We start from the raw sequence: 11,187 nt of genomic DNA on the forward strand, positions 1-11,187 counted from the left end.
TCAGAGGGCTGGGAAATGGCACAATGGATATTGTGAAATCCAACCAGGAATGGCAGTCCCTGTAATCCCAGCACTCAAGAGGCAGAGGCACAGAAGCCCCAGGATAAACTGGCTAGTTGGTCTAGTCAATCACTGAGCTCTGGGTTCAATTGAGAGACCCTGGTTCAATAAGTAAAATGGAGACCCATCAAGGAAGACAGCTGACATCAGCTGTGGGCCTCCACAGGAAAACAGAGGTCAGGAGAGAAATTGACCAAAATTTCAATGTGCTTACATAAGTCCATTCTTACTATGGACTGTGTTCTTTGAATTACTAGTCCTTGATGCTGCCAACCTCCAAGACTTGGGCAAGTTAGCTCAGTAGCATCAGATCACTATCCAACTGTGGTTGGCAATGAGAGCTACTTCTGTGGATTGACTGGAGTTGACTGGGCTTAGCCTAATGGGTCTTCATCTCTGTGTGGTATCAACCAAGACCACAGTCTGAGCATGACTAGGCCAGGACTTCCAAGATGGTGCACACATATGGCTGGCACCTTGGCAGGGACAAGAAGAAACAGGCTCAACTGGGACACTGGGGTAGCTGATTGGTCTCTGTCTCTGCTTCACTCTCTATTCACCCTTCCTCTCCTGTGTGGTCTCTCTACATTTCCATTGGTGTCATTGATCTTTATCCATGGTGACCTATGTCTCCCAAAGCTGTTAGGCAGAAGTTTCTAGACCTTCTTGGGTCTTTGGCCTGTAGCTCTGTAGCACTTCCCTGCATTCTGGTTGCTACCAGAAGCCTTGGGGGACAACGAGGATAACATGAACCTGTCAGTACCTAGAGGCTCTGCGCACTAAGACCTGAGCTATCCCACATGTCATCAGTATATCCAGTATTAGGGGAACTTTGATTCTCAGCCAAGGTAAGAGGGGCATATTCTGAACCCAAATGTACTACTGTGGAGCCAATGGTCCTTTTATGTCAAAATGGCCTGGTGAGTTGATTAAAAAAAAAAAAAACAGGAATTTAGAGAGGAAGGGATGTAGCTTAGTGGCAGAGCATTTGCCTAATATGTGTAAGGCAAAATAACACACACACACACACACACACACACACACACACACAGACACACACAGACACACACAGACACAGTCTCTCTTACTTTATGAGCCACCGACTGCTTCAGGGACCTAACATTGAGAAAGACTGCATTTGTGCAAGTTGAATCTGGATCCTTCTTTCAGACACTGATATTCAGGAATTTAAATGAGGACAGAAACTGGTGCTGAGCTCTGTAGGCCAGCCTCCTGCTCACAGAGCCTCAGAGGCAGTTCTTCGGGCTGGCCTTCTGCTCCCTGCTCTGTGCTCTAAGTGTCTCGTGGGCCTTTGTGATCCTTGCAGCATGGAACCCCAGGCCTGTGTCAGCCCCGATCATGAGTGATACTCCCCCCCCAACACCTTTAATGAGCCCTTTCTTTGCCTTCTGCATGCAAAGGTGAAGCGCATTCTTTTCATTAGGGAAATATAAACCAGGCATGGCAGTCACCAGCCCTGCACGCACTGGGATATAGACCAGGGTTAGTCTGGTTGACCCTGAATTCAGTAAACCCACTTCCAGGTCTTCTCCTAATCTCCTTTCCTGTGGCTAAGTGGCAAGCCAGGTCACGTGTCAGGTAAAGTCATGTGTCTTTAGTCATGAGCATATTGCTGAGGTTAGATGAGGTCCAGACTCCTCCACAGACATGCCAGTGGTGAGGAGAGGCCACACATCCTCTGTGGAACCCACACCTGACTTTGCTCAGAGAACGGCTCAAGCATGCAGTTCCTGATCAGAGGATGTATGCACTTTAAGTGAGAGAGATTTGTGTTCTGAACGGAGAACAAAGTTAGCATGTGCCAATGTAAAATGAGCACACGGCAGTGGGCTTAGAGGAGGGCAAGTTTTTGTCAATTTCAATGGAAGTGTAATTGAACCCAACTTTGGGGAGATATGCACTTGGACCAGTGGTCAGGAGTGGGCTGGGTTGTGTTGGGGTGGAGGCCAGGAAGCTGGGGGGTGGGGGAGTGAACATTCCTGGAAGGGGAGACCTAAGCAAGGTTCTCCAGCTCATCAGAACCAATGGGACATGTGTAGCTATGGAAGGGAGGACATTACTTTATGTGACCGTGGAGGCTGCATATTCTGCTATAGTGTGTAAGCTGCAAATGAGGAAGTCTGTTGGTTTCATTCATCCTCAGCCAGAAGGTCTGAGAACTGGAGTTTTGTTAAAGCAGAAGACATATATCATAACCCAAGAGGTTCTCCCTTCTCCTGCTGGTTCTGTTGGGCCCTTGCTGGGTGACACTCAGCCATGTTTATAAAGTAGTTCTCTTCCTATCTCTTAGGCTGAGTACTAATCTCTTCCAGAAACACCTAGAAATGTTTTATTAACTCTTAACTCATTATTCCTCAACTCAGCCATCACAATACACAAAGCCATCACAAGGCCACCCATGGGAGATAAAGTGCTTGTAAGCTGTGGGTGGCAAGGAATCAGATCCAAAAAGGTAGAATTCAGGCTAACTCTGTGCCTTCAAGCAGCAGTCTTCTCCCCGCCCCCAGCCTCTGGAAGCCCCGCCCCTAGCCCTGCAACTCTTTACCCTGCAACCCACAGAGGTCTAGGAGTAGCCTTCACTGTCCTGAGCCCGGTTTTGAATCATCCACTCTCCCTATTCCTCCTTTGCCTCTCCCAGTTTCCTGGTTTCCTCTTTAGACAGAACTTTGCAACTTTACAGTTTCTGCCCCTTCTACCAAGTGTCCCCTGTTCCATGAGCACCCCCAACTCAAGCAAACACGAGCTCCCACTGTTCCCATCTCTTGGGATCTCTCCCAGCTATTCTTTAACTTCATTTTCTGGAGCTGCTCACAGAGGAAAGAGTTGGCTCTCAAGAGCCATTCCTTGGTATTCCCCAGGTGCTTGTACCTGCCCCACCTCTCTAGCCAACTCTACATGTTCTCTGTTCCTGTGGGGGTGAGCACACTGGGTGTGCTCTGTTTAATATTGCTTTCTTAAGTCAGCACACACACCAGGGGCTGGGGCTGTAGACCTGCTTGATATAGGTGAAGAGACCTGGACAGGGACCTGGGAGAAGGACTGAGTTACAGCAAGGACATGAGTCACCATGAAGGCAGCAAATGAGAGTTTGAGCAGAAAGCAGAGTCCTTCTAACACACAGTGAGAATCATCTTAGGGGACAATAGCCATGCTGGGGACTTGAGAAATGTATGATACCCAAGTGAGGCTCCTGCCAAGGAGTTGTAAAAAAAGGGGGGGGGTGGCTAGAGAGCCAAGAAGCTGAGGCATGTGTGTAGGAGGAGTGGGTACAAAGGATAGCACTTGGGCAGGGCAGGGCTGTGTTTGCATATGTGGATCCAGCCAGACTTGGAAGACTCTCACTGGGCTGGACAAGACAGGGTAGGGCTGACGGTGTTCAAGGTATTCAGTTACCAAGTTCACCTAGTCACTCATGCATTCTGCCATCTGTGGACCATACAGACATTCCCCTGGTGCCTTCCAGGGGCTAGGCACGTGGTCATCCTCTGTTTAGAATGGAGAGATGGTGTGCTCAAAAAGACAGGTGTACTCAAGTAGACAGGTGTGATCACCTCACCATTGGGAATAGAAATTTCTGTGGTGATGCAGAAAGAATGGAAGTAGGTGTAAGGTCAAGAAAGACACTGAGGGAGACCAGATATTCAAACACATCTGTTATATAAGGAACAGAGAGGCAAGAATGGCCTTCTCCAGATAGCACAACCTGGAGTGACTGAGAAGGGACGAGAGAGTGACAATTGAGGAAACCAAGTCAAAGGTTGAGGGGGAAAAGGAGAGAGAACAGAGAGGATCATGTCCTAATAGATTTATGGCTTTGAGGTACACTGCCAGGTGACAGCTGTGTACATGGCAAGGAGGGGACCAGAGCCCAGGCTCCGGGAGTCAGGACTGTAAATTTTGACAGGCTCTAGTCTTGAAAGTTGGGTGGATGAGAAGCAGCAGCTATTCTCTGATACTAAAAGGGGACACACCCTCAGAGGGGTCTAGAAAGAACTTTGGCATGCCACCTCAGGGAGGAAGGAAGCACCTCACTGTAAGGTCTGTCCAGGTTGTTAAGCCAGCCAATCCTGGCTGCTTTATACTCGCTCCCATCCATACAGATTATAGTCACAAGAGTCCTCTGCGGCCTGAACTCTAGGAGTCTTTTCTTCACCCACCTCTGCAGCACTGGCTTCACCTTCCCCTGTTGCTCCATTCCCATATAGCAGAGCATCAATCCTGGTGGTGATGCTCCCACTCAGAGGTATCCATGATCATACGACACACATGTACACGAACCACACACACACATGCACACAAACCACATCCATACACTCGCGTGCACACATACACATACACACACATGCACACCTCTCACAGATCACATGCCTGCATGCATGCATGATCTATACCACACAGTGCTCATCTCTCACACACCAGGAGGCGTCTCAACCCAAGGATGAAGAGCCCTGAGCCTGCACTGTGCAGCTCTCTGCTCTGGCTGTGAATGGGGAGGAAGAAGCCAGGCAGTCTTTAATTCACTTTCTATGTTTCAGAGTCTGTGTCCCCCTCCTTCCTCTTTACACAAGGATTTCAAAGTCTACATAATCGGGAAGAAGGGACAGCTGGGGACTTTAGTGCCTGGGGTCTGAGCATGCTTCCCTTAAGTGTGGGACCTGGTGATCCCAGGCAGAATAGAGACCTGAGCTCTGGCAGCCACAGAATGAAAGGACCCCCTTGGACTGATGCTCCTATAATGGAAATGTGGGCTCCCTCCTATTTCTCCTCTCTGCCCCTGGAGACATTGGGTCCCTAAGTTCCCTGCTGCCGTCAAGGTATGAAGACCTGTGATCACCATGTCTTGATTTACAACTGGGCTGCCTATCACAATGCTTCTACTGAGACAACCACGCTGCCCCCAGCTGTTCTCCTCTCCTGGGTGGGGCTCCTCATTCACACTGAGTTAAATGCTTGTTCAGAAACTAACGTCTGTTTCAATATGTAGATAAGGAGCCCGAGTTACCACCTGTGCAATGGGTGTTCCCTGGGCAGGTAGTGAGAGGTGAGAACGCCATCCCTCCTCTGTTCCAGGATCCTTACTCCCACCCCATGCCAGCCTGCACTTCCCTGGCTCCAGACCTCCATAGAAGTGGTTCTGTTGACCGCTTGAACACTCGCCTTCATGAAATCTTACAGGCTGGGTCCTCTGGTCTTTTCCTAGATGCCAAGAAGACAGAAGTCAGTGAAGCCAACACAGAGCCTGAACCAGTGAAACCAGAAGGAGTGGTGGTGAATGGGAAGGAGGAGGAGCCGAGCGTGGAAGAGGCCCTCAGCAAAGGACTGGGCCAGATGACCACCAACGCTGACACTGATGGAGACAGTTACAAGGACAAAACCGAGTCAGTTACCAGTGGCCCCTTGTCCCCAGAGGGCTCACCCTCTAAGTCACCCTCCAAAAAGAAAAAGAAATTCCGAACCCCCTCGTTCCTGAAGAAGAGCAAGAAGAAGGAGAAGGTGGAATCCTGATTAGTGGCTCAGTGGGTCCTTCTGCATCCCTGCCCTCCTTCCTTACCCTTCTCCCAACTCTGCCCCTGAAACACAGGGCCAAGGAGGGACAGAGGAGGTCCTGGGACCACACTCAGAGGGGAACTTAGAGCCTGCCTTCCCAGAGCAACCAGGTGTCTTGTCCACAGTCACAGTTGGCAGCAGAGCCTGCCTTAGATTCGAGCTTCCTGATTCCCATGGTCATGGTCATGCTCTGCTCTCTTTTCAACACTGCCTAGTCCTGGGCTGCCTATGTTAGGACACCACCTGCCCACCTGAGCCCAGGGTAGGAAGGCCAAACACCAGGCATGGTCATGGATGCTCACAGACCAAGGCTTCTTCTGAGTAAGGTCCATCTCTTCCCAGGAATCCTGCCTCCTGCTGATGGAGCTGTCTCCACAGCAAGAAGCCATGCTTCTCTCTTCCATTTTTGGGTCCCTTCCCCTCCCTGCTCTAAGTAACCAGGCAGACTGATCTGTCCCCACCAATAGAAATTAATCTATGATCCCCAGGCTAATGGCTTAGCTTGCGCTTTTCCAAACACTAACCCTGAGCTTTCTCCATGGAACCCACTGAGTGATGGATGGAAGAACTCTAAGAGCCAACAGATAGAGGGCAAGCTAAGTCAGCCTGATTTGGGGGTGTGTGTGGGGGGTTGTTACCAATCTATGAGCCCAGGAGCCTGATCTGTCTGTATTGTGCTTCTCACAGGCTGAAAAATTAAACCCAACTGTAGCTTAAGGAAAAGTCTCATGCTCAGGGAAGAAATTCTGGGACATCCAATCTGTTGCTGGCATTGAGCTGTGTAAGGAGGTCAGATACTCTTTGGCTTTGCATGCTATGCAGGGCCGTACCTGCCTCACTCTTGCCTGGCAGCCAGGTGTCCCTTCCTTCCCACATCCTCAAGAGCTCTTGCCCACAGACCAGAACATCTTGCTCTTGGCATCTTGACCTTGGCTCTTTGGGTCCCAACTCTAAGTCAGAGGGTCCAGCAGAGAATGGTCAGAAATGAGTCCTTTGGGGTTAATCTTCTCTCACCAACTTTCAAGGACATGGCTGACATTCCCAGCCCCATCACTCTCTTTCATCCTGGGGCTTGGGAGCTGTTATTTTAAATGCCAACACTGGTTTCCCCTCCCCATATCCTCTGAAGGAGGAGTGTTGGTTAATGAACACTTCTGGCTCCAAGACAATCCATCTTCCTTAAAGCACAGTATCTTTAAAGAGCATCTCTCTCCTTTATTTTTTTTTTTTTGTCCTGATTATTGTAAAGGTGTTTTTGAAGTTTCTTGACTCATCAGTTTTCACTTTGCACACACGTGTCTACAAGCACTGCACAGGCTTTCCCCTCTGCCCTCTCAGTCCTCCACAAACTGAGCCCTTTCAGGGATAACTGACCTGCTGAGTAGGACGTGAAGGCCTGGTTTGAACCCAGGTCTTTCTGAGCCGAGCCCTGCCTCTTCCCAGCTGTGGTGAATGGACAATGGCCTTGGCCCATTAGCCATCTCTGCAATTGGTCTTGGCTGTGGAGTATTAGCACTGGAGATAAAGGTAGAGAGGCCACCTGTGGTCACTCTCAGTGGTACAGTCAGCTGTGGGTGATGGGATGTCTATGCCTCTGACAACGGAGCGCTGAGCCCTCTGGTTGAAGCAGGAAATCCCACCACAGTTGACTGTCTCTTGAACAGAGCTGAGAACCTAGTGCAGAGATCTGGGGCTGCTGCCCAGGCCCTGTTTTGGTCTGCTTTCTGGTTGGGTCAAGTCTAATGACAGAACCTAATTCCCCTGTGTACGAATGCTCAGAGACTTCTATCCTCCTGTAGGAGATGCCTTCTTAAAAATAAGATTTCACATCCATCCATTCACTCTTTCTTAGCATTCATTAGGCATCTACTTGTATCAGACATTTTACAAAAGATAAGAAGAGTTACCCTGCAGAGGCGGCATTTGTGTGAGCCGGTGCTGAGGGATGAGGTTCGTGCGTGGACTCTGTCCAATGAGCTCTCTTTATCCATTCCCTTTATATAACACTGAAGCTTGCTTAGGTTAAAATGTCAGAGCTCTCCCTGAGCATCATTCTTCTAGATAATTGATGGCTTATTTGGTTTTTTAAAAACGAGAGGAACTTCTGGGAAAACCCAAAAGTCAGCAGAGGTGGACAGGTATGGGAGTGTGGGACTCCACACTGTGTCCTGGGCCATGTCAAAGTGTTTTGTGAAAGGTGACAGGGAGTGAGTGGTTCACATCCCAGCAGGCCTGGATCTTAAGAACCCTTGTAGACAGTGTGAGAGATCTGAATTTTACCATATTCTGGACACTGAGGACTGTTAATTAGGGTAGAATCACGAATAGAAGTGTGTTGTAGGGTGCCTTTGGTGGCTATGTGAGAGTGTACAGGTAAGGCTGTTGGCCAGTCTCACAGGCTGTATTCTCCCCTACTACATGGTAAAAACACCTGAAGAAGTTTTACCGAGCTAATAATGCTGGGTTCTCAGCCTCAGACCGCATTTTTCTTTGGATTAGATCACCAGAGAAGTGTAAAGACATTTTACCAATTTCCTTCTTCCCTTGCACATAAAGGATGTAGTGTGCACAGCCCCGAGGACTGTAGAAGTGGCTGCGTGTCCACACAGGACATTTCTTTGGCTCTGTAAACATCGATTCGAGGTTTGACTGGTAAGGAGGGTTTGTGTAAGTTAAGGATTTACCAGTCACGGACTTGTTTCTCGTTGAGCCACTGTAGTTCCTACAGAGAAGGGTCAGAAGGTTGAACTGGTGCTACTGTGTGACCAGTTGACCAGAAAAGTGAAGTGGGTTCTCAGCCTGTTTTTACACACTGTAGAGTGGTACAGAGAGAGAGGCAATCCTGATTCCTGTGATGTCATACACTGGGAGTGGTTGTGACCTGTGACTATCTCCCAACCTAAACAAAAAACAGAACCCCCTGCCCAGAAATGTTCTGCATCACAGTCTGAATCTGACCTGTTATCAGCTGGCCCAAGGTTTGTTCCCTCTGAAAGCTTGGGAAGAGCCAGCTGACACTTGGGAATGAGTGTGAAGTCCTTGCTCTGTGGACAGGGGGCATGAGGGACATGGATGAGGACCATAAGTCTCTCACATTCCCCATACTGCTCTGAGCCACCCAATCATGAGACAGTGCCTGAGCCTAGCCCCTGTGGGATGGCAATGTGACCAGATAGCGAACGCCTGGCCTTGTGCTAACAGGGCCTCCGCTCTGGTTGACGTGAGCAGAAATGCTGTAATGGACCTGTAAGAACCATTCGCCCCTGTGAGTATGGATGGTTTGACCTAAGTTTGGACATAGTAAAGAAGGTTTGCTTGAGGACAGGAATCAGCCCTGTGTAGACTAGTGTGCCAGGCCTTTTCATAAATGTGAATTTTATGTCTTAGTTCTGGGCCAGATGTCATGTGTTCTTGACAGCCAAACAGGACTATTGAAACACCCATCCCTGTGCTCATTTTACACATGTTGCTCCACAAATATCCATGGGCTCCTGGCATAGTTACCATCCACTGAGGACAAAGGGGCCATGAGGTTTATGTCCTTTCTTGTCACTAAGCCCAACTGAACTCTATGATCCCATATAATTGAGAAAGACTGAGAAATGAATGAAATGTAGATTCCTGCTCTCACTTCCCATGGGAAGGACAAGGCACCTCACGGCTTAAAGTGTAATAGGAACTCGTGCCTGGGGTGGGTGCTTTAATATAAGAAGGAAGGGTCCAGAGGCAACTGAATTTCATGAAACACGTGTATTTGGTTTTGCATGCACATCTTCTTTCTCCAATGTAAAGAGGCACCCACAGTCCTGTGATTACTTCCCAGAGCCCTAGCTAACCAGGATGCAGTGCTCTTCCTGTCAGAAGCAAGAGGCCATATATAAAGCTCTGTTCCTAAGGCACTCAGATGCCCCTCACTAGGGAAGCCACCTTGTCCAGAAGTCTCTGGCGATCCCACACAGTGGGATTTACTGCAGTGGACAAAGTGCCTTTTATCGTCTTTGCACTGGTAGTGCCCTGGAGAAGGCGGGCTTCTTTTCATAGGAACAATGAGCAAAGCAGTATTTGGGTGACCCTAGAAAGTATGGAAGAAGTCACATTCTTCCTCATTCACATGTGGGTGACATTAGACTTTTGCCAAATTGACTTTTGTGCAGCTTGTCTCCAAGATTCTGCCACAAATTGGGTGATCAGTTTGAGGACATAGGGCCAGAGCTAGAAGAGGCTCTTGGTTCTGGGAAGGCTCAGGCACAGGCTACCCTGAGAAGACAGTCTTCCATGGGAGTCAGGTCCTCAGCTCCTCCCTCACACATCCTGTCCCAAGCACCTGGGGGAGGCTGGACCCTGAGGGCTCTTCCCTATCTCTTGGGTAGAATGACATCTCAGGAGCTGAGGGATGGTGAGAAGGGTCTAACCTCCTGTCCCCCTGCAAACCATCCTGTGTATCTTTTAAGGGCCCCTTTAATAGGAATCAGGGTGGCAGTTGGACCTAAACCCAGGGGGGTCACACTTGAGAAACGTCACCAACCCTTATAGGATGGCAATGCATGCGGGGAAGCCCCGGAGCCTCATTTCAATGCCACCTTGGTCCTGTGGGTCTGTGTTGGTGAATCATGCCATGAGATTGTTCTCTCTTGTACATTTTGAACTGCTAGAAGTGATGAGTCCCCATCACTTCCCAAAGTGTGTGACCCATCTCTGTTGGCTATTTGAGGGCTCATGGGGAGGTGGGAGTTAGAAAGGGAGCTCATGTATGGAAATGCAGGGTCCTCCCTTTCTGAGAAGAGGTGAGGTGGAGTGGATGAAGCGGGTACTTAACTGGACCCGTGGGATGCAGGGTCACAGGAACCCAGGCTGGCCAGGGAGTGCAGTGTCTTGTAAGTAATGCTGTGGGTGGTTTTGGTGAAATGTCTGTCTGACAATCGTCACATGAGTGTATGACTTACTGTCTTCCCTTGTACATAGGCTGTCTGTGTTTGGCTTTTCCTAGTACTGTGAGGGTTCCCAGAGGGATTCCATGTAATACTCTGTGCTGTGACAATGCCACTCTCCCCCAAGATCACTCATCACCCCCACAAATGGTTCTGCCTTTCTCTATGCTAACACATCGAGCCACTGATACGCAGTTGGATGGTTAGGCTCTTGGATTTTATTTTGCAATTTTATATATATATACATATATAATATATATATTTATGGGTTGGTTTTATATGGTTTTCTGTTTGAATCTATGAGCAACAAAGCTTCCCTTTGATTTTCATGAGAACTTTCCAAAGGCCTTTTGCTGCTTTGGTGTCTGACTGTGTGTTTGGGGTAGACTCTGCCCGTGGGTTTCTCTGTGTGTGCTGTTATTTCACCTGCAGGTCTCACCCTAGTAAACCAGATGTGCTTGGCTTCCCAATGTGTGTGACCCATCTCTGTCGGCTCCTCGGGGGCTCCTGGGGAGGCGGAAGTTAGAAAGGGGGCTCATGTATGGAAATGTAGGTCACGCTGGGAACTTAAACTGTTTTTACACGTACAAAGCTGAACACACGCATTGTTGAGTTTTGATGTTGGGGGGGG

The 11,187-nt window shown here is 49.0% G+C and overlaps 1 protein-coding gene across 3 annotated transcripts in view; it reads left to right on the forward strand.

Moving 5' to 3' along the window:
* The window catches only part of Add2 (adducin 2), a 99,954-nt gene extending 88,928 nt beyond the window's left edge, over nt 1-11,026 (forward strand). For all 3 annotated transcript variants that reach the window (XM_031382408.1, XM_031382409.1, XM_031382410.1), the window contains exon 16: nt 5,282-11,026. In XM_031382408.1, the coding sequence (XP_031238268.1) occupies nt 5,282-5,586 (305 nt within the window). In that variant the 3' untranslated portion in view covers nt 5,587-11,026. The remainder of the gene's footprint in view (nt 1-5,281) is intronic.
* The last annotated feature ends 161 nt before the right edge of the window (nt 11,027-11,187 follow it).

The sequence above is a fragment of the Mastomys coucha genome, unplaced genomic scaffold, assembly GCF_008632895.1.
Source record: "Mastomys coucha isolate ucsf_1 unplaced genomic scaffold, UCSF_Mcou_1 pScaffold20, whole genome shotgun sequence".
In the NCBI taxonomy this organism is placed as follows: domain Eukaryota; kingdom Metazoa; phylum Chordata; class Mammalia; order Rodentia; family Muridae; genus Mastomys; species Mastomys coucha.